Below are 23,316 nucleotides of genomic sequence, written 5' to 3'. Positions count from 1 at the left end.
ATGATGTGTTCCGTAACATGACTCCGGCCACAAAAGAATAGACCAAACGACGACCCGACCACCAATGTTTTTTTTTTTTTTTTTGGTTTTCACGAAAATAGAAAATTTGCATAAACATTTTGCACAGCAATTGATGCGGGAGCGAGAACAACATCATCTCTGGATGACAATGACGACAACGAGAAAAAGTAACCGCTAATTTTGTCAACCGGAAATCATTTAAAGGCATCATAAAAAACACTTGCTCTTGGAAAGATGTGAGAGAGGATGCAGGGGGAGGGGTAGTGTTTCAAATATCAACACGAAAATTGCCATATGAGTAAGAAAAAAAAACCCGCACCGGGAAACGAATCTTAATGAGGTCACAATGTGGCTGCAATCACCATAAAAACCCATTGAAATTGAAGAGCGATAAACGGGAGAAGAGAGGCAGCAGGAGCACAAAAGGTAAACAATGAACGAGAGACAATGAAAATAAAAATCGTTAAAGGCAGGAAGAAAATAATTTTTTTATTGAGGAAATGTTTATTTTTCAATTCGAAAATGTTCGTAGTATAAATTTCTGCAAAAAAAAAATTAAAAAAAAATTTATCCGGATAATTTTTTTCTTTAGAAAATTTTATCCGGATAATGTTTTCCTATAGAAAATGTTATCCGGATACTTTTTTCCATAGACAATGTTATCCGGATAATTGTTTTCTATAGAAAATGTTATCCGGATATTTTTTTCCTATAGAAAATATTATCCGGATATTTTTTTCCTATAGAAAATATTATCCGGATATTTTTTTCCTATAGAAAATATTATCCGGATAATTTTTTTCTATAGAAAAGTTTATCCGGATACATTTTTTCTATAGAAAATGTTATCCAGATCCGGATAATATTTTTCGTATATAGAAAAAATGTTATCCGGATAATATTTTTCGTATATAGAAAAAATGTTATCCGGATAATATTTTTCGTATATAGAAAAAATGTTATCCGGATAATATTTTTCGTATATAGAAAAAATGTTATCCGGATAATATTTTTCGTATATAGAAAAAATGTTATCCGGATAAAATTTTTCTATAGAAAATGTTATCCGGATAAAATTTTTTCTATAGAAAATATTATCCAGATAATAATTTTCCATCGAAAATTTTATTCGGATAATATTTTTCCATAGAAAATATTATTCGGATAAATTGTTTCTATAGAAAATGTTATCCGGATAAAATTGTTTCTATAGAAAATGTTATCCGGATAAATTTTTTTCTATAGAAAATGTTATCCGGATAAATTTTTTTCTATAGAAAATGTTATCCGGATAAATTTTTTTCTATAGAAAATGTTATCCGGATAAATTTTTTCTATAGAAAATGTTATCCGGATAAATTTTTTTCTATAGAAAATGTTATCCGGATAAATTTTTTTCTATAGAAAATGTTATCTGGATAAATTTTTTTCTATAGAAAATGTTATCCGGATAAATTTTTTTCTATAGAAAATGTTATCCGGATAAATTTTTTTCTATAGAAAATGTTATCCGGATAAATTTTTTTCTATAGAAAATGTTATCCGGATAATATTTTTCAAGAGAAAATGTTATCCGGATAATATTTTTCAAGAGAAAATGTTATTCGTACAATTATTTCTGAGAGAAAATTTTATCCGGATATTTTTTTCCTACAGAAAATTGTATCCATATAATTTTTTTTCTATAGAAAATATTATCCGGGTAACTTTTTCCTATGGAAAATATTATTTCGACAACTCAGTATTTTTGTCTTTTTCCACAGCAATAAAGCTCTTCGATTTTGTTGCCCCTAAAAATATGCCATAAATGATTCAGCTTGCTATAGAGATCACATGCATAAATCAATAAACCATTTAATGCTCGCGAATTGTTTTGAAAAAAAAAAAAAAATAAAATAAATAATTCAATGGCATAAAATTTGGTGCGCCCAGATTTATCGGTCTTCGCTATTTTTCAAATATTTATTTGGTTAAGGCTTTCTCTCAGCGCCCAATAAAGTTGTCATCCTAAAAATATGCTACACACGCTCACTAAATTGTGGGTCTTTGATTTGTTATTATTATCATTTACTTGGGTTTTTTTGTTTTATTTTTATTTTTGCGGTGGGGGTTAGGGTTTTGTTGTTTATTTCCATTGTTTATAGAATGTTATTATTTATTTACTTTTTGCGGGCTTTATGGACATAATAAAGAATACATTTATTTCTACGCCATAAAGTAGGCAATATATGATCATCGAAAACAAAACGTTGGCAGCAAAGGGAACCAGCACCGCCGTCAACATCATTGTTGTCATCGTCGTCGTTGTCACCACATTTATTTGTGTAAATAAAACAATACAAATAAATATAAACAACAATCAGGCAAAAGCTTGTGTACATTGGTTTTGGTTAAAAAAAAAAACACACACACATACATACAGAGAGTACACAATGTGAATGGGGATTTTTACAAAATATATTTTTCAAGGGCTGTGAATAGCAGTGGGGTGTTTTGAATGTAAATAAAGGTAGATTTTTTCTGAAAATATTTTTTAAAGGACCTCCTAAAAACGTGCTTTTTTTAAAATTTTTGAAGGATCTTCTTTTTATTGGATTTTTAAAAATATGTATTATTAAAGGACCTTCTATAAACCAAAATTTAAAAAAAATATATTTTTAAGGTACTTCTATAAATGAGGATTTTTAAAAAAGGACCTTCTATAAACTTGGATCATTTAAAAATATTTTTGAAGGACTTCTATGAAAGTATTTTTTAAAAAATATTTTTAAAGGACCTAAACGTGGATTCTTTTTAAAAATATTTTAAAGGACCTGAAGGAGGATTATTTTAAAAAATATTTTTAAAGGACCTAAACCTGGATGTTTTAGAAAATATTTTAAAGGAACTAAACGTGGATTTTTTAAAAATATTTTAAAAAAAGACCTAAACGTGGATTTTTTAAAAATATTTTAAGAAGGACCTAAACGTGGATTTTTTAAAAATATTTAAAAAAAGACCTAAACGTGGATTTTTTAAAAAAATATTTTTAAAGGACCTAAACGTGGATTTTTTAAAAAAATATTTTTAAAGGACCTAAACGTGGATTTTTTAAAAAGATTTTTTTTAAATGACCTAAACGTGGATTTTTTTAAAAATATTTTTAAAGGACTTAAACGTGGATTTTTTTAAAAAAATATTTTAAACGATCTAAACGTGGATTTTAAAAAAAAAAAATTTTAAACGATCTAAACGTGGATTTTAAAAAAAAAAAAAAAAAAATTTTAAACGATCTAAACGTGGATTTAAAAAAAAAATATTTTTAAAGGACATTCCATAAACATGGATTTTAAAAAAAATATTTTTAAAGGACATTCCATAAACATGGATTTTAAAAAAAATATTTTTAAAGGACTTTCCATAAACATGAATTTAAAAAAAAAAAATTAAAGACCTAAGCTTGGATTTTTTAAAAAAATGTTTTTTAAGGACCCAAACGTGGATTTTTTAAACAAAATATTTTTTAAGGACCTAAGCTTGGATTTTTTAAAAAAAATATTTTTTAAGGACCTAAGCTTGGATTTTTTAAAAAAAATATTTTTTAAGGACCCAAACGTAGATTTTTTTAACAAAATATATTTTAAGGACCTAAACGTGTGTATTTTTTAAAAAAATATTTTTTAAGGACCTAAACGTGGATTTTTTAAAAAAATATTTTTTAAGGACCTAAACGTGGATTTTTAAAAAAATATTTTTTAAGGACCTAAACGTGGATTTTTAAAAAAAAATATTTTTTAAGGACCTAAACGTGGATTTTTTAAAAAAAATATTTTTTAAGGACCTAAACGTCGATTTTTTAAAAAAATATTTTTTAAGGACCTAAACGTGGATTTTTTAAAAAAATATTTTTTAAGGACCTAAACGTGGATTTTTTAAAAAAATATTTTTTAAGGACCTAAACGTGGATTTTTAAAAAAATATTTTTTAAGGACCTAAACCTTCTAGCACCTCAGACTTTTAGAAAATAATTTTTGAAAGGACCTTCTAAAAACGTGGACTTTTTAAGACCAAAGATCTTCCAAAAATTGTTTTTCTTTTAAATATTTTTTAAAAATACCTTCCAATGAATGGAGATTTTTGAAAAATATTTTTAAAGGACCTTCCATAGACGTGGATTTTTTCAAGTATTTTTTAAGGTTTTAAGAATTTTTTAAAAATGTTTTAAAGTGTTTTCCAAAACATTTGCATTTTTTTAATATTTTTAAAGAACTTTTATAAACGTGGATTTTTTAAAAATATTTTTAAAGGGCCTTCCAATAAATTAGTATATTTTCAAAAATATTTTAAAAGTACATTAAAAAAATGGGGATTGTTTTAAAAATATTTTTTTAAGGACCTTCAAAAAACATGAATTTTTTAGAAATAATTTTTTGAAGGACCTTCTTTAAATGTGGATTTTTTTAAATATTTTCGAAATAACTTACATTAATTGGGGATTTTTAAAGAAATTTTATGAAGAACCTTCTATAAACATGGATTTTTTAGAAATAGTTTTTCAAATGTAGATTTTTTTAAAAATATTTTTACAAGACCTTCTTTGAGCTTGGATTGTTTAAAAATATTTTGAAGGGCCTTTTATTAAATGAGGATTATTCTTTATTATTTCAAAGATCCTTCTATAAAACTGGATTTTTCAAATATATTTTTCAATGACCTTCCTCTGCGGAATTTTTGTCCATTCCCGGCGAAGCGCTTTCTTGAGGTGATCGACACCTTGGTATTTTTTAGTGCCAACCTTGCCTTCCAAAATACTCTAGACACAATAGTCCAACGGATTGGTATCAGGAGATTTTTGTGATCATTGTGCTGTCCTTCTAGAAAAATTAATTTTTTTAAAGGTCCTTCCAGAAAAATGATTTTTTAAATATTTTAAAAGAATTTCTCAAAATTTGTAGTTTTTATAAAAGGTCCTTCTAGATGAATGGATTTTTTTAAAATTCCTTCTAAAAAATGGATTTTTTTGAAGGCTCTTCTAGAAAAATTGATAAGGACCTTTTGTATTTTATAGAAATATTTTTTGAAGAACCTTTTTTTAAACGTGGATTTTTTTAAAATATATTTTAAATGTACTTCCAATAACGTTGATTTTTTTAAAAATATTTTTAAAGGATCTTCCAATGAATATGTATTTTTTTAATATTTTAAAAGAACTTCTATACACTTGGATTTTTTAAAAATAGTTTTTAAAGGACCTTCTAGAAAAATTGATTTTTTAAAGGTCCTTCTTGAAAAATGGATTTTTTGAAGGTCCTTTTAGACAAATGGATTTTTTAAGGGCCTTCTGTAAACATGTATTTTATATTGAAGGACCTGCTATAATCGTGGATTTTTTAAAAATATTTTTAAAGAACCTTCCAATAAATATGAATCTTTTTAATATTTAAAAAAAATTCTCTACACTTGGATTTTTTAAGGTCCTTCTTGAAAAACGAATTTTTCAAGAGCCTTCTGTAACATGTATTTTATAGAAATATCTTTTGGAGGACGTGGATTTAAAAATAATATTTTAAAAGTCCTAGAATTTTTTTTTATTTTTTTTTTTTCAAAGGACCTTCTCCTGAAATGGATTTTTTATAAAAATGTTTTTTGAAAGGACCTTCTATAAATGTGAAATTTTAAAAGTATTTTTTAAGGGCCTTCTATAAACCTGGAATTTTCAAAAATATTTTTCAAGGACCTTCCAATAAATGACAATTTTTAGAAAATATTTTTTTAAGGACCTCCAAAAACCTGGGTTTTTTGAAAAGAATTTTTAAGGACCTGCTATAAACCTGGATTTAAAAAAAATTTTTTTTGAAAGGACCTTCTATAAATGTGGATTTTTTAAAAGTATTTTTCTAAGGGCCTTCTAAAAACCTTGAATTTTCAAAAATATTTTTCAAGGACCTTCCAATAAATGACAATTTTTAGAAAATATTTTTTTAAGGACCTCCAAAAACCTGGGTTTTTTGAAAAAAATTTTAAAGGACCTGCTATAAACCTGGATTTTTTAAAAAATATTTTTTGAAAGGACCTTCTATAAATGTGGATTTTTTAAGAGTATTTTTCTAAGGGCCTTCTATAAACCTGGAATTTTCAAAAATATTTTTCAAGGACCTTCCAATATATGAGAATTTTTAGAAAATATTTTTTTAAGGACCTCCAAAAACCTGGGTTTTTTAAAATTGTTTTAAAGGACCTTCTGTTAACATGGATTTTTTTTTAAATATTTTTTGAAAGGACCTTCTATAAATGTGGATTTTTTAAGAGTATTTTTCTAAGGGCCTTCTATAAACCTGGAATTTTCAAAAATATTTTTCAAGGACCTTCCAATAAATGGCAATTTTTAGAAAATATTTTTTTAAGGACCTCCAAAAACCTGGGTTTTTTTGGAAATATTTTTCAAATGTGAATTTTTTAAAATTTAGGGCTTTCTATAAACCTGGAATTTTCAAAAATATTTTTCAAGGACCTTCCAATAAATGGCAATTTTTAGAAAATATTTTTTAAGGACCTCAAAAAACCTGGGTTTTTTAAAAATATTTTTCAAAGGACCTGCTATAAACCTGGATTTTCAAAAAAAAATATTTTTTGAAAGGACCTTATATAAATGCGGATTTTTAAAAGTATTTTTCTAAGGGCCTCCTCTGTTATTGGAAGATCCTTAAAAAAATATTTTTGAAAATTCCAGGTTTATAGGAATTTTCAAAAATATTTTCAAAGGACCTTCCAATAAATGGCAATTTTTAGGAAATATTTTTTAAGGACCTTCTAATAACAGAGGATTTTTAAAAATATATTCAGAAGGCCTCTCAATAAATATCAAATTTTCAGTAATATTTTTACGGGGCCTATTATAAAAGAGATTTTTTTTAAACACTTGTAGTGGGGCCTATGGTAAATGTAGACCCCTAAAAGTATGCTCTGTTTATTTATTTCCAAATTACTACTTCGTTTTGCACTTGAATTGATTTACTTTAAATAACTTGCGCTTGCCTTGGTAGTATCTCTTGAAATTTACATCATCTTTTCCCCCCTTAATTTCATTTCTGTTGCATATTTTTAGGCGTTGCTTTCACACAAACCCCTTGAGAGATGTTGAGATGTTGAGTATTATGTCTTTGAACGCTCATGACAAGTGTATTTACAGAAATTTTGTGGTTTTTCATATTTACTTGGTTCGGTTTTTTATTCTTTTCTGTCCTCTTCTCTCCTGCATGCCTTTGAGAGATGGCAAAAAAGAAAAATCTGCCCCTCACACATATTTGTTTAGTTGATTGTTTGATTGTAAATAAATGTTTACATTTTATTTATGGGTAGTCTTTATATTCTTGTTTGCCATAAAAATTCTATAGTTAAATAAAAAGAATGATTATGACTTGGGGGGAGAGGAAAAGGAAGTGAGAGAGAGAGTGGGAAAAAGAGGAGATGAAGTGTAAATATGAATGCTTTTTCTCTGTGTAGCTATGGCAGAAATCTCCCCTTGTGAGGAATAAGGCACTTATAGAGATTTCAGCCCCCACTTCTCAACTCCCCTCCGTCGACACTTAAGCAACACTTACAGGCAAATACAAGCAGACGACACCCAGGCATTCAGCTTCTCAGTTAGCTATACCGTGCAGGGCTACTTTTTTGAATGCCAGGATATTTATGACAAATCTAAACACTGTATGGCATATAGGGGAGATATATATATATGTTGGCCGGGGGAGGTAGGTTTGCTATAAACCAACATATTATACTTTTGTGATGGATACTTTGCCTGGGCAACCCCTCCGTATTGCTTGCTCGCAAATAAAGCAGAGGAAACAAAAATAATAATAATAACAACAATTGAAGCGCGAAATTTTGTCAGACTTTGTATGGGTGGGAATTGTAAGGTAGCGATGTGGAAGGGGGTAAGCATGCATTGCAGTACACTTTTGCTCATATTAAATTGGAAAAATATTCTCCTTTGATGCAAGAGGTGGGGAGGATTTTGGGATATGATTCCTTCCGGCATTTAAATTCCATTGGAATTCAAAGGTAGGGGTATTTGTATTGGAAAAACGTGTCAACCCTAAGGGTTGCCTTTAATTGATTTTGCCAATAACAATCATTTAAAATAAATATTTCAAAAAATTTAAAATCTCAAATCAAAAAAATTTTTAAAAAATCCACGCTTGTGGATTTTGTTTCAAAAAAATATTTTTAAAAAATCCACGCTTGTGGATTTTGTTTCAAAAAAATATTTTTAAAAAATCCACGCTTGTGGATTTTGTTTCAAAAAAATATTTTTAAAAAATCCACGCTTGAGGATTTTGTTTCAAAAAAATAATTTTAAAAAATCCACGCTTGTGGATTTTAAATCAAAAATATTTTTAAAAAATCCAAAAAATTGTTTCAAAAAAATATTTTTAAAAAATCCACGCTTGTGGATTTTAAATCAAAAATATTTTTAAAAAATCCACGCTTGTGGATTTTAAATCAAAAATATTTTTAAAAAATCCACGCTTGTGGATTTAAATCAAAAATATTTTTAAAAAATCCACGCTTGTGGATTTTAAATCAAAAATATTTTTAAAAAATCCACGCTTGTGGATTTTAAATCAAAAATATTTTTAAAAAATCCACGCTTGTGGATTTTAAATCAAAAATATTTTTAAAAAATCCACGCTTGTGGATTTTAAATCAAAAATATTTTTAAAAAATCCACGCTTGTGGATTTTAAATCAAAAATATTTTTAAAAAATCCACGCTTGTGGATTTTAAATCAAAAATATTTTAAAAAATCCACGCTTGTGGATTTTAAATCAAAAATATTTTTAAAAAATCCACGCTTGTGGATTTTAAATCAAAAATATTTTTAAAAAATCCACGCTTGTGGATTTTAAATCAAAAATATTTTTAAAAAATCCACGCTTGTGGATTTTAAATCAAAAATATTTTTAAAAAATCCACGCTTGTGGATTTTAAATCAAAATATTTTTAAAAAATCCACGCTTGTGGATTTTAAATCAAAAATATTTTTAAAAAATCCACGCTTGTGGATTTTAAATCAAAAATATTTTTAAAAAATCCACGCTTGTGGATTTTAAATCAAAAATATTTTTAAAAAATCCACGCTTGTGGATTTTAAATCAAAAATATTTTTAAAAAATCCACGCTTGTGGATTTTAAATCAAAAATATTTTTAAAAAATCCACGCTTGTGGATTTTAAATCAAAAATATTTTTAAAAAATCCACGCTTGTGGATTTTAAATCAAAAATATTTTTAAAAAATCCACGCTTGTGGATTTTAAATCAAAAATATTTTTAAAAAATCCACGCTTGTGGATTTTAAATCAAAAATATTTTTAAAAAATCCACGCTTGTGGATTTTAAATCAAAAATATTTTTAAAAAATCCAAAAAATTGTTTCAAAAAAAATATTTTTAAAAAATCCACGCTTGTGGATTTTAAATCAAAAATATTTTTAAAAAATCCACGCTTGTGGATTTTAAATCAAAAATATTTTTAAAAAATCCACGCTTGTGGATTTTAAATCAAAAATATTTTTAAAAAATCCAAAAAATTGTTTCAAAAAAAATATTTTTAAAAAATCCACGCTTGTGGATTTTAAATCAAAAATATTTTTAAAAAATCCAAAAAATTGTTTCAAAAAAATATTTTTAAAAAATCCACGCTTGTGGTTTTTGTTTCAAAAAAAATATTTTTAAAAAATCCACGCTTGTGGTTTTTGTTTCAAAAAAAATATTTTTAAAAAATCCACGCTTGTGGTTTTTGTTTCAAAAAAAATATTTTTAAAAAATCCACGCTTGTGGATTTTGTTTCAAAAAAATATTTTTAAAAAATCCACGCTTGTGGATTTTGTTTCAAAAAAATATTTTTAAAAAATTCACGCTTGTGGATTTTGTTTCAAAAAAATATTTTTAAAAAATCCACGCTTGTGGATTTTAAATCAAAAATATTTTTAAAAAATCCAAAAAATTGTTTCAAAAAAATATTTTAAAAAATCCACGCTTGTGGATTTTAAATCAAAAATATTTTTAAAAAATCCAAAAAATTGTTTCAAAAAAATATTTTTAAAAAATCCACGCTTGTGGATTTTAAATCAAAATATTTTTAAAAAATCCAAAAAATTGTTTCAAAAAAATATTTTTAAAAAATCCACGCTTGTGGATTTTAAATCAAAAATATTTTTAAAAAATCCAAAAAATTGTTTCAAAAAAATATTTTTAAAAAATCCACGCTTGTGGTTTTTGTTTCAAAAAAAATATTTTTAAAAAATCCACGCTTGTGGATTTTGTTTCAAAAAAATATTTTTAAAAAATCCACGCTTGTGGATTTTGTTTCAAAAAAATATTTTTAAAAAATCCACGCTTGTGGATTCTATTTCAAGAAATATTTTAAAAAATGTGGATTTTATTTCAAAAAAATATTTTTAAAAAAAGAATAAAATAGACCATGTAAAATATGTTCTAAAAAATCCAAGCTTGTAGAAGGTCCTCTAAAAATATTAAAAAATTACACCTTTATAAAATAACTTTAAAAACTCCAGATTTTGTGGCCATTAAAAGGGGTCTTCAAAGGACTTGGGTTTTTTTAAATTTTTTCCTCTGAGGCTACCTTCAAAAAAACAAAGAAAATAATTTCTCTCAAAATTTTTTCCTTCCGCTTCTTGTAAAGACAATTTTTGTTGCTCTATCTCCCGCTCTCTTCTCTCTCTCTCTACTCCCTCAAGACTGATTTATTGTTAATAGGTTTGAACTGTTGTTTTGCTTAAACGCACACAATTAGAGATGACTGCTATCGTAATGGCTGCGGAAGTTAGATAGCAGACCATTACCAAGGGGGTGGAGGGGGTAGGAAGTGGCAATGGTAAACAGCTCATTACTCATATGTGAAATACAAAACCATTTAAGGCTATTAACTTGTCCATTAACTTGCAAGTGCTGACAATTTGTAAATGATTGTTGGCAAAACTCAGGGGGGGGGGGGGGGGGGGGGGGGTAGGTGTGTTTAAGTTTTACCTAAAAAGAAAATGTCCCATAAAGTTTGCTTCAAAGGCATTCACTTAGCTTGTGTCCTGAAAGAAATTCTCTTTTACCCGGCTTGAAAACTAGCGGTCCTCACAAACAGAAGGCCCATTGAAAAAAAGCTATAGTCTAACAATTCTCCACTTTAACATGCAGAGTTACTTAATGTGCGCCCCCACCCTCTCTCTCTCGCTTCTTTGGCGATTATACATGCATTTGCTTTTCTGGGAGAAAAAAAAATACTGAAAAGCAAAGACTTGAGGCTGTGGCAGATTTTCTTCATTTGAGTGGTTTCATAATGCAATGCGATGCGAGGAAGTCGGAAGTATTTCAACTGCAAGTGAGCAGCCGTATGGCGAAAACAACATGCGTTTGTATGTGTGTGTGTGTTGCATTATACTCCACATACACTCACACACACTCGCACAGCACAAGCCGCTGTCGCTGGTTAATGATGTGAATTGTGACAACTCAACTAAGGGAATTTTCGTGCATAGACTCAACTTTTATAACAACGTGAAAAATTATTCGAAAAAGAAAACTTGAGGCGGAACAAGGAAGTTCTTCTTTTTTTCGCTGACATTGTTAAAGAAATACAAGAGAAATTAAAGTCATGGAAAATAAAAATAAAAAAATGTTCCTTCAAAGAAAAAAAAAATAGCCAATTTAAGGAATTTTGTAAAAAAAAAACAAAAATCGATAGCTACTTTTCTGAAGAGAAAAGTTATCGATAACAATTTTCCAATGGAAAAATAATATCGATAACAATTTTTTAATGGAAAAAATATCGATAATCAAATTTTTTACGGAAAAAAATTATATCGATAACCATTTTTTCTATGAAAAAACGTTATCGATAACAATTTTGCTAAGGAAAAAAGTTATCGATAACAATTTATCGATAAAATTTTTCTGTAGCAAAAAGGTATCAAAAACAAATTTTCTATGAAACATTTTAACGATAAAAATTTTTCTATTGAAGACAGCTGGGGATAACAAGCTTTCTATGGAAAAAAAATTATCGATAGCAATTGTACTATGGAAAAAAGTCATCGATAGTAAATATGTTATAGAAAAAAAAACTATCGATAATCTTTTTATCTGACTATCGATAAAAGCATTTCTATGGGATGAAGTTAACTACACCAATTTTTCTATGGAAAAAAAGTTATCGATAAAAATTTTTCAATAGCAAAGAGTTATCAGTAACAATTTTTCTTCGGAAAAAAGTTTTCGATAACAATTTTCTTATTTAAGATAAATAAAAATTTTATTGATGACTTTTGTCAATAGAAAATCTTCTATCGACAAAAGAAAAATGTCATCGATAAAAAATTTCGTATTTAAGACTGTTATCGATACAATTTTCATGTGAAGAGAGCTATCAATAACATCATTTCTAAGGAAAAAAGTTATCGATAGAAGGTTTTCTAGTGATAAAAGTTATCAATATTTTTTTTTGTATTTTGAAAAAAGTTATCGATAACAAATTTTCTATTTAAGACAGTTATCGATAAAAATTTTTCTGTGGAAAAAAGTTGTCGACAGCATTTTTTTTGGGGAAAAAGTTATGGATAAAAACATGTCTATGGGGAGAGATTAACGATAACAATTTTTCTATTGAGGACAGCTATCGATAACAATTTTTCCATGAAAACAAGTTATCGATAACAAATTTGTGTTATGGTAAAAAGTTATCGATAACAATTTTTCTTTTGAAAAAAGTTTTCGATGAGAATTTTCTTATTTAAGACAGTTATCGATAACGATTTTTCTATGGGGAAGATGTACCAACAACAATTTTCCTATTTAAGTTAGTTATCGATAACATTTTCCCGTAAAGAAAGCTATGGATAACATCATTTCTAAGGAAAAAAGTTGTCGATAACAATCTTCTACCGAAAAAAGTTACCAATAACATTTTTTATATCGAAAAAAGTTATCGATAAAAAATTTTCTGTGGAAGAGCATTGTCGATAACAATTTCCCTATGGAAAAAATTATCGATAACAACATTTTTATAGAAAGCGTTTTTTATGAAAGAAAAAATTTACCGATAGCAACTTTTCTATGGAAAAAAGTTATCGATAACAAAATTTCTATGGAACAAAGTTATCGGAAAAATGTATTTATAGATAAAATTTATCGATAGTTCCTTTCAAATAAAAAAAAAAAAATAAAAATTTATTAATCGACAAAAATTATCGATAGCTACTTTTCTATGGAAAAAAGTTATCGATAACAACATTTCTACAGAGAAAAGTTGTCGATAACAATCCTCTACTAAAAAATGTTACCAATATCATTTTTTATATGGAAAAAAAGTTATCGATAACAAATTCGCTGTGGAAGAGCATTATCGATAACAATTTTCCTATGGAAAAAATGATCGATAACAACATTTCTATAGAAAGTGTTTTTTATGAAAGAAACAAATTATCGATAGCAACTTTTCTATGCAAAATAAGTTATCGATAACAAAATTTCTAGGGAAAATTTTTTCGATAAAAATGTATTTATCGATAAAAATTATCAATAGCTACTTTAAAAAAAATAAAAATTTATTTATTGACAAAAATTATCGATAGCTACTTTTCTATGGAAAAAGTTATCTATAACAAAATTTCTACAGAAAAAAGTTGTCGATAACAATCTTCTACTGAAAAAAGGAACTATCGATAAATTTTATCTATAAATACATTTTTACCGATAACTTTTTTCCATAGAAATTTTGTTATCGATAAATTTTTTCCATAAAAAAGTTGCTATCGGTAATTTTTTTTCTTTCTTAAAAAACGCATTCTATAAAAATGTTGTTATCGATAATTTTTTCCATAGGGAAATTGTTATCGACAATGCTCTTCCACAGAAAATTTGTTATCGATAACTTTTTTCGATATAAAAAATGTTATTGGTAACTTTTTTTCGGTAGAATATTGTTATCGACAACTTTTTTCGTTAGAACTGATGTTATCCATAACATTCTTTACGGGAAAATGTTATCGATAACTGACTTAAATATGAAAATTTTTATTGCAAAATCGTTATCGATAACTGTCTTAAATAAGAAAATTCTTATCGAAAACTTTTTTCCAAAGAAAAAATGTTATCGATAACTTTTTACCATAAAACAAATTTGTTATCGATATTTTTTTCATAGAAAATTGCTATCGTTAACTTCTTCCTATAAAAATGTTTTTATCGATAAGTTTTTCCGATAGAAAAATTGTCGTAGACAACTTTGTACCATAGGAAAATTGTTATCGATAAGTTTTTAGATATTATTACCGATAGTTTTTCCATAAAAATGTCTCTATCGATGGAATTTTTCTATAGAAAGATTATTCTCGTTAACTGTCTTTCATATAAAAATAGTTATTGACAACTTTTTCTAATAGCCAAAATTGTTATCGATAACTTGTTCCTATAAATAAATTGCTATTAATAAGTTTGAAGATTGGTATCGATATATTTTATCCATAGAAAAATTGTTATCGATAACTTTTCCCCATACAAAATTTGTTGTCGATAATATTTTTTATAGAAATATTGTTGTCGATAACTTTTTCCCCATAGAAAGCTTGTTGTACATAGAAAAATAGTTATTGATACGTTTTTTTTTTCACAGAAAAATTTTATCGATAATTGTCTTCCATAGAAATGTTATAGAGAGAATTTTTGCCATAGTAAGATTAATATCGATAACATTTTTTCAAGGCCAAAAAGTTGTCGATATCATTTTTTATATCGAAAAAAGTTATTGATAACAAATTCTCTATGTTAGACCTTTATCGATAAAAATTTCCCTATGGTAAAAATTATCTATAACAACATTTCTATAGAAAGTGTTATTTTATGAAAGAAACAAATTTTCGATAGCAACTTTTCCATGGAAAAAAGTTATCGATAACAAAATTTCTCAGGAAACAAGTTATCGATAAAAATTTATTTATCGATAAAAATTATCGAAAAAAAATAAATATTTATTTATCGATAAAAATTATTGAAAAAAATAAATATTTATTTGATTTATTTATCGATAATAATATCGATAGCTACTTTAAAATAAAAAAAATTAATATTTATTTATAGACAAAAATTATCGATAGCTATTTTTCTATGGAAAAAATTATCGATAACAACATTTTTATAGAAAAAGTTATATATGAATGAAAAGAAACATCGATAGCAAATTTTCTATGGAAAAAAGTTATCGATAGCAAAATTTCTATAGAAAAATATTTATCGATAAAAATTATCACAAAAAAAAATAAGTATTTATATATTGATAACAATTATCGAAAAAATAAATATATATATTTATCGATAAAAATTATCAAAAAAAAAAAAAAAAAATAAATAAATATTTATTTATCGAAAAAAAGTTATCGATAAAAACATTTCTTTGAAAAGTATTGTCGATAAAAATAAATTATCGATAACAATTTCTCTATGTAATGCAGTCACCGATAAACAATTTTCTATTGAACAAATCATTGATAACAACATTTAAAAAAATAAATAAATATTTATATATCGATAACAATTATCGAAAGAAATAAATATATATTTATCGATAAAAGTTATCGAAAAAAGTTTTCGATAAAAACATTTCTTTGAAAAATATTGTCGATAACAATTTTTCTATGAAAATAAATTATCGATAACAATTTCTCTATGAAAAACAGTCACCGATAAACAATTTTCTATTGAACAAATTATCGATAACAACATTTCTAAGAAAAAAAATCTTATCGTTAGCAATTTTTCAATGAAGAAACGTCTATGGAAAAATGCTATCGATCACCATTTTCTTTTTATACATAACAATTTTCCGATGGAAGTAATTAATCGATTAATTTTTTCCTTTGCAAAACAGTTGACTATAACAATTTTTCATGGAAAAATATCAATTTTTCTACAAGAAAAATCTATAGATAACAACACTTCTTTGAAAAATATTATCGATAACAATTTATCTCTGGAAAAGTTATCGATAAAAATTTTTCTATGGAAAAAATTATCGATAAAAAATTGTCTATATAAAAGTTATCGATTAAAATTTTTCTATGAAAAAACTGAAGGTTTGCAATTTTTCAATGAAAAAGTTATGGAAAAACGTTTTGGATAATAATTTTTCTATGAGCAAAAGTTATCGATAACAATTTTTCTATGGGAAATTTTTTATTGGTAACAAGTTTACTTTAGAAAAAATTATCGATAGCAACTTTTTTATGGAAAAAAATTGTCGCTAACAATTCTTCTATGGAAAAAAGTTTTTGATAGCAATTTTTCTATCAAAGACATTTATCGATAATGAGCAAAGGTTGCCGATAACTATTTTTCTATGGGAAAATTTTTATCGGTAACAAGTTTTCTTTAGAAAAAATTAGCGATTACAACTATTTTAAGGAAAAAATTTGCCGATAACAATTTTTCTATGGAAAAAATTTTTCGATAACAAATTTTCTATCAAAGACATTTTTCAATAACAGTTTTTTTTTATAAAAAAATGGTAACCGATAACACCTGATTTTTTTGTTTGACAAAATTTCGCTATGAAAAATATTGCCAATGTCATCCTTGCATTATGTTCTTGGCCTTTAATCCCTTTTTCTCTTTCATGTCATTTAGTTGCTGTCAATTTTAGTTAGTTCCGGTTTTTTTTCGCCCGCCTCTTCCACTCAATGTCACATCGGATTTTCGCCAATCCTTGTTATTTTAATATTGTCAATATCCTTGTCCGGCATTGAGTTTAATTTCATTACTTTACGCTTAACTCGGTAGTGGCCATTAAAAAGGGAAGCCTCCGTCCACCGTCATCTTTGCGCTCAGCAGAGGAAAAAAAACCTTTCAGCAATAGTTTTTGTCCTCGCCGTTCTCCGGGAATTTAAACCCGAAGAGAGATTTAATTAAAATTACATTTTACACCATGACAACCGCCTGTGGTGAAGGAGGCGAAAATTAAGGCTTTTTAATTTTTTGTTGGAAAAGGGCGAAAAGTGCCAACTTTCCATCTTCCACTTGAATTTTGTAGTGCGACTCCCCACCAAGATGATGAGGAGGATGAAGGGCTTAGATCCCACCCTTTGGATTCACAGGGGTGTTTTAATCTTCTATGACACCTTTTTTTTTATAAATAAATACTCTACTTTGCTTTAATTATTATAGGTGTTGTTGTTGTTGTTATTTTTGTAATGGTTTTGTTGTTGTTGAATTGTTACTTACCCCGCAATATTTTCTTATCGCGATGATGGCCATGACATCGAAAACCTTGACAGCCACGTTTCTGCAATAATGTTGGACAATGTTTGCCACCATTCTGGGCCGGCTGGAGAACTTTGCGTGAACGTGTCATAACGCCGGCACCACAGGACGCATTACAGTCGCTCCATTGACCCCAATCACTGACCTGACAGTCGAGAACTACGGCAACAGAACGGGAGAATAGAAAAGGAGAAAAAAAATGGAAGAGTGAGATAAATTTATTGTGAAATAAATATTTAAGAGCAGGAGTGCCATAAAACTAATTAAGTGTTTTAATTATTGTTCTTTTTAAATTTAAAAGGCCTGAGGGCAGAAAAAATCGGAGTTAATTCAAGTGGTATGATTAATTTGTAATTAAATATTACTCATACGCCCCAAATTGGTTGTTAGAAAAATCTATTCAAAAGGAATACGAAAAAAAAGGATGACATGTGGAAAGATATCGATAATCACTTTTCCATTACGAAAACTTATCGATAACATGTTTCTTATTAAGAAAAGTTATCGAACGCAAATTTTCTAGCAGTTCTAGCAAGAAAAGTTATCGAACACAAATTTTCTAGCTTTTCTAGAAAGAAAAGTTATCGATAATAATTTTTTGTAACGAAAATTTATCGAATATAAGTCTTTTGTGAAGAATATTTATTTTCTATAAAGAAGAGTTGTCGATTAAAATTTTCCAATTAAAAAATGTTATCGATAACAACTTTTTATTAAAAAAAAAAAAAACTTGTCAATAACAACTCCTCTATAAAGAAAATGTATCATTAACAACACTTTTTTAAAAAAAATTATAGGAAAAATTTGAAAAAATTAATCGATAACAATTTTTCTAGAAAAAAGTTATCGATAACAATTTTTTTATGAATAGTAGTTACCGATATTTATTTTCCAATAAAGAAAAGTTGTCGATTACAATTTTCCAATAGGGAAAAGTTATCGATAACAACTTTTTATAAATAAAAGTTGGTCGATTTCAATTTTTCCCTAAAGAAAAAGTATCGGTAATAACACTTCTATAAAAAATTAATGAAAACAATTTCAAAATAATTATCGATAGCAAATTTTCTATAAAACCAGCTATCGATAACAACCTTTCAGTAACTACTTCTCTATAAAGAAAACTTCTCGTTAATGAAACAACACTTCTATAAAAAATTAATGAAAAAATTTGAAGAAAAATAATCGATAACAATTTTTCTATAAAAACAATTATCGATTACAACTTTTCAACAAAACACAGTTATCGATAACAACTCTTTTATAAAGAACAGTGAACGATAATTATTTTCTAATAAAGCAAAGTAGTCGATTACAATTTTCCAATAGATAAAAGTTATCGATAACGACTTTTTTATAAATAAAACTTTGTCGATAACAATTTGTCGATAATGAAAGGTATCGGTAATAACACTTCTATAAAGAATTAATGAAAACAATTTGAAAAAAAATAATCGATAACAATTATTGTATAAAAAAGTTATCGATGACAAATTTTCTACAAAAAACTGTTATCGATAACAACTCCTTTATAAAGAATAGTTACCGATAATTATTTTCTAATAATGAAAAGTTGTCGATTACAATTTTCCGATAGAGAAAGGTTATCGATAACAACTTTTTATAAATAAAACTTTGTCGATAAAAACTTTTCTATAAAGAAAATGTATCGGTAATAACACTTCTATAAAAAATTAATGAAAACAATTTGAAAAAAAAATTATCGATAACAAATTTTCTATAAAACCAGCTATCGATAACAATGTATCTGTATAGAAAAGGTATCGATAACAAGTTTTCTATAAAGAAAAGTTATCAATAACAACAATTCTATTAAAAATTAATGAAAACAAATTAAAAAAAATATCGATAACATCGTTTCTATAAAAAAGTTATCGATAATAACTTTTCTGTAAAAAAAGTGATCGATAACCAGTTTTCTATAAGGAAAAGTTATCAATAACAACACTTATATTAAAAATTAATAAAAACGAATTAAAAAAATACCGATAACAACTTTTCTATAAGAAAAGTTATCGATAACAAATTTTCTACAAAAAATTTATCGATGACAAATTTTCTATAACGAAAAGTTATCGATAACAAGTTTTTGACAAATTAGAAAAAAGTTATCGATAACAACTTTTGTATAAATAAAAGTTATCGATAACAAATTTCTGATAAAGCCGATAACATGTTTTTTTATAAAGACAATTTGTCTATGACAAATTTTCTATAGAAAAATTTTATCGATAACAACTTTTCCATAAAGAAAATTTATCGATATCAATTTTTTTTATACAGAAATAGTGTCGAAAATATTTTTTATATGGGAAAATTTTCGATAACAGTTTTTCTTTATAGAAAAATAACAACGATGACAACTGTTCTATAAAAAAAAAAATTCTTCTATAAAGAAAATTTTATCGATAACAACTGTTCTATAAAGAAAAAGTATTGATAATGAATACTCAATAAAGAACATTTATCGATAACAACTTTTGTTTAAAGAGAAGTTGCCAATAAACATTGTCCTATAAAGAAAAGTTATCGATAACAACTTTTCTATAAAGAAAAGTTATCGATAACAACTTTTCTTTAAAGAAAAGTTATCGATAACAACTTTTCGATGAAGAAAAGTTATATATAACCATTTTTCTATGAAAAAAAGCTATCGATAACAAGTTTTCTATAAAAATGGTTATCGATAACAGTTTTTAACTGAAGAAAAGTTATCGATAACAACTTTTCCGTTAAAAACGTTATCGATAACAACATTTTTAACAATAAAATTATTCGATAACAATTTTCCTATAAAGAAAAGTTATCGATCACACCTTTTTAATAAAAAAATTTTTGTCGATAACAACTTTTCGATCAAGAGAAGTTTTCGATATGTTGCGAAATGGTTTCGGTATCGACCTTCCTATAGAAAAAATTTATCAATAACCATTTTTTTATGAAAAAAAGCTATTGATAACAAGTTTTCAATAAAAATTGTTATCGAAAACAGTTTTTATGTAAAGAAAAATTATCGATAACAACTTTTCCTTTTAAAAAAGTTATCGATGACAATTTTTTTATCAAAACAAGTTATCGATAACCACTTTGCTATAGAGAAATGTTATCGATAACAATTTTTTTATAAAGAAAAATTATCGGTAACATATTTTCTCTTAATAAACGTTATCGGTAACTTTTGGTGAAATGATAATGATATCGACATTTCTATAAAGATGAGTTATCGATAAAAATTTTTCTGTATGAAAAGTTATCGACATCAACTTTTCAATAAGTTAAAGGTATCGATAACAACTTTTGTATAAATAAAATTATCGATAACAAGTTTTTGACAATGAAATTTTACATATATAAAAAATATTTATTGAGAAAAATTATCGATAACAAGGTTTTTGTAATGAAAAGTTATCGTTAACAACTTTTGTATAAATAAAAGTAGTCGATAACAACCATTTTATGCAGACAAGTTGTCGATAACAAATTTTCTATAGAGAAAGGTTATCGATAACAACTTTTCCATGAAGAAAGTTTTCGATAAAATTTTATTATAATTAAAAATTATCGATAACAGCTAAAGAAAATTTGTCGATAACCACATTTGTTTTATGTAAGTTGTCGTTTATGAAAGTTTTCTTGATAGAAAAATTGTCCATATGTTGTGAAATTATTTTGATATCGTCATTTCTGGAAGGAAAAGTTATCGATAACAATTTTTCTATAAAAAAAACTATCGATAAATTTTTATAAAGAAACGTTATCGATAACAAATTTTTAACAATGAAATTCTATCTATAAGAAGTTTTTATTAAGAAAAGTTATCGATAACATATTTTCTATAGAAAAAGGATTTTTGATAAAAATTTAAAAAGTTTAAAAAAGTTGTCGATTACATCTTTTCTATGAAGAAAAGTTGTCGATAGGCTTTAAATTAATTTCGATATTGACACATCTATAAGGAAAAGTTATCGATAACAATTTTTCTATAAAAGAAGCTATCGATAACAGCTTTATATAAATATAATTTGTCGATAACAACATTTTTTTATTGAAATTTTGTTTACAACAATTTTTTATTAAAAAAAAAGTTTTCGATAACAATTTTTCTGATGCAAAAAATTATCGATAACCTTTTTTTTAACTTGAATTTCTATTAAGCTCAGCCTTAAATTTGTCCATTTAATTACAAAAATGACAATTTTCCGGTCGTATAATTAGTTTTTTTTAAACTGACGTTACTCATACGCCCCGGTGGCCATTGTTTTATAATTACTCATACCACCCGCCAAAGCCCTATAATTAAAATAGCTCCATTGATGATTATTTATGCAGTGATTACACATTAAATATTTATAGTCCATTGCGTTCATAACACACACACACACACACACACACACATTGTCCTTCGAAGGACATAATTATTCTCCCCCAAACCGGTCGGAACATATTTTAAATGCCAGGGCATTTTATTTAGAAACGGATATTTATATAAGCCCCAATACCGAGCTGACAAAGCACTGATTTACGGCAAATACCCAGAAATTAACCAAATGACACACAAGTCCTGCGTCGTGTGTTAGCAACACTAACCCAGCATTGCCATGGTGATAATGCACCTCTGTCCTTTGGCAGGAAACTAAATACTCTGATTAAAAATTGAAAAACTACCAGCATTTTTGCAGCGACAATGGCAGCAACATTGGTTGGCATTTTGTCTGTCAATTGAAGGAAAAATTTATACCGAAATTATTGGCGAAAATAAATTATATGATAATGCAGACAAAAGCACAAAGAGCCACAGCGGAAAAGGATACGTGCGTTCACGTAGAGGACATGCACGCACCACGCTTTCGTGCTCATTTGAAAGCCATAATTCATAGCGACACTGTCTCGCATAGGCATGCAGGCAGACATAGGGGGAAGGGGAGTATATACGGGTGGTAAGAAGATCCTTTGGTCCTTTGGAAATTTCTTTAAAAAATCCACTACTAAACGATTTTTGGTCCTTTGAAAATTTTCTTTAAAAAATCCACGTTTAGAGGTCTTTCGGTTCTTTAGAAAAATTCTTTAAAAAATCCACGTTTAGAGGTCTTTCGGTTCTTTAGAAAAATTCTTTAAAAAATCCACGTTTAGAGGTCTTTCGGTTCTTTAGAAAAATTCTTTAAAAAATCCACGTTTAGAGGTCTTTCGGTTCTTTATAAAAATTCTTTAAAAAAATCCACGTTTAGAGGTCTTTCGGTTCTTTAGAAAAATTCTTTAAAAAATCCACTTTAAGAGGTCTTTCGGTTCTTTAGAAAAAATCTTTAAAAAATCCACATTTATTTGTCCTTAAGTCCTTTAGAAAATTTCTTTAAAAAATCCACGTTTCTTTGTCCTTAAGTCCTTTAGAAAAATTCTTTAAAAACTCCACGTTTCTTTGTCCTTAGGTCCTTTAGAAAAATTCTTTAAAAAATCCACGTTTCTTTGTCCTTAAGTCCTTTAGAAAAATTCTTTAAAAAATCCACGTTTCTTTGTCCTTAGGTCCTTTAGAAAAATTCTTTGAAAAATCCACGTTTCTTTGTCCTTAAGTCCTTTAGAAAAATTCTTTAAAAAATCCACGTTTCTTTGTCCTTAAGTCCTTTAGAAAAATTCTTTAAAAAATCCACGTTTATTTGTCCTTTAGAAAAATTCTTTAAAAAATCCTCGTTTATAGATCTTCTGGTCCTTTGGAAAAATTCTTTAAAAAATCCACGTTTCTTTGCCCTTAAGTCCTTTGGAAAAATTCTTTAAAAAATCCACGTTTATAGATCTTCTGGTCCTTTGGAAAAATTCTTTAAAAAATCCTCGTTTATAGATCTTCTGGTCCTTTGGAAAAATTCTTTAAAAATCCACGTTTATAGATCTTCTGGTCCTTTGGAAAAATTCTTTAAAAAATCCTCGTTTATAGATCTTCTGGTCCTTTGGAAAAATTCTTTAAAAAATCCACGTTTATAG

General features: G+C 26.6%; 1 protein-coding gene across 1 annotated transcript in view; it reads right to left on the bottom strand.

Annotated features, from left to right (window-relative positions):
- LOC101895963 (putative uncharacterized protein DDB_G0292292) overlaps window positions 1-21,946 on the bottom strand; it is a 78,708-nt gene extending 56,762 nt beyond the window's left edge. The window contains exons 1-2 of the mRNA XM_059122539.1: window positions 21,934-21,946; window positions 17,287-17,484 (exon numbers count right to left, since the gene is read on the bottom strand). Coding sequence (XP_058978522.1) covers window positions 17,287-17,484; window positions 21,934-21,946 — 211 coding nt within the window. The remainder of the gene's footprint in view (window positions 1-17,286; window positions 17,485-21,933) is intronic.
- Window positions 21,947-23,316: the final 1,370 nt, after the last annotated feature.

The sequence above is a fragment of the Musca domestica genome, unplaced genomic scaffold (assembly GCF_030504385.1).
Source record: "Musca domestica strain aabys unplaced genomic scaffold, Musca_domestica.polishedcontigs.V.1.1 20, whole genome shotgun sequence".
Taxonomy (NCBI): domain Eukaryota; kingdom Metazoa; phylum Arthropoda; class Insecta; order Diptera; family Muscidae; genus Musca; species Musca domestica.
The sequence above is the reverse complement of the archived record's forward strand: the minus strand, read 5'-3'. Positions and strand labels throughout refer to the sequence as shown.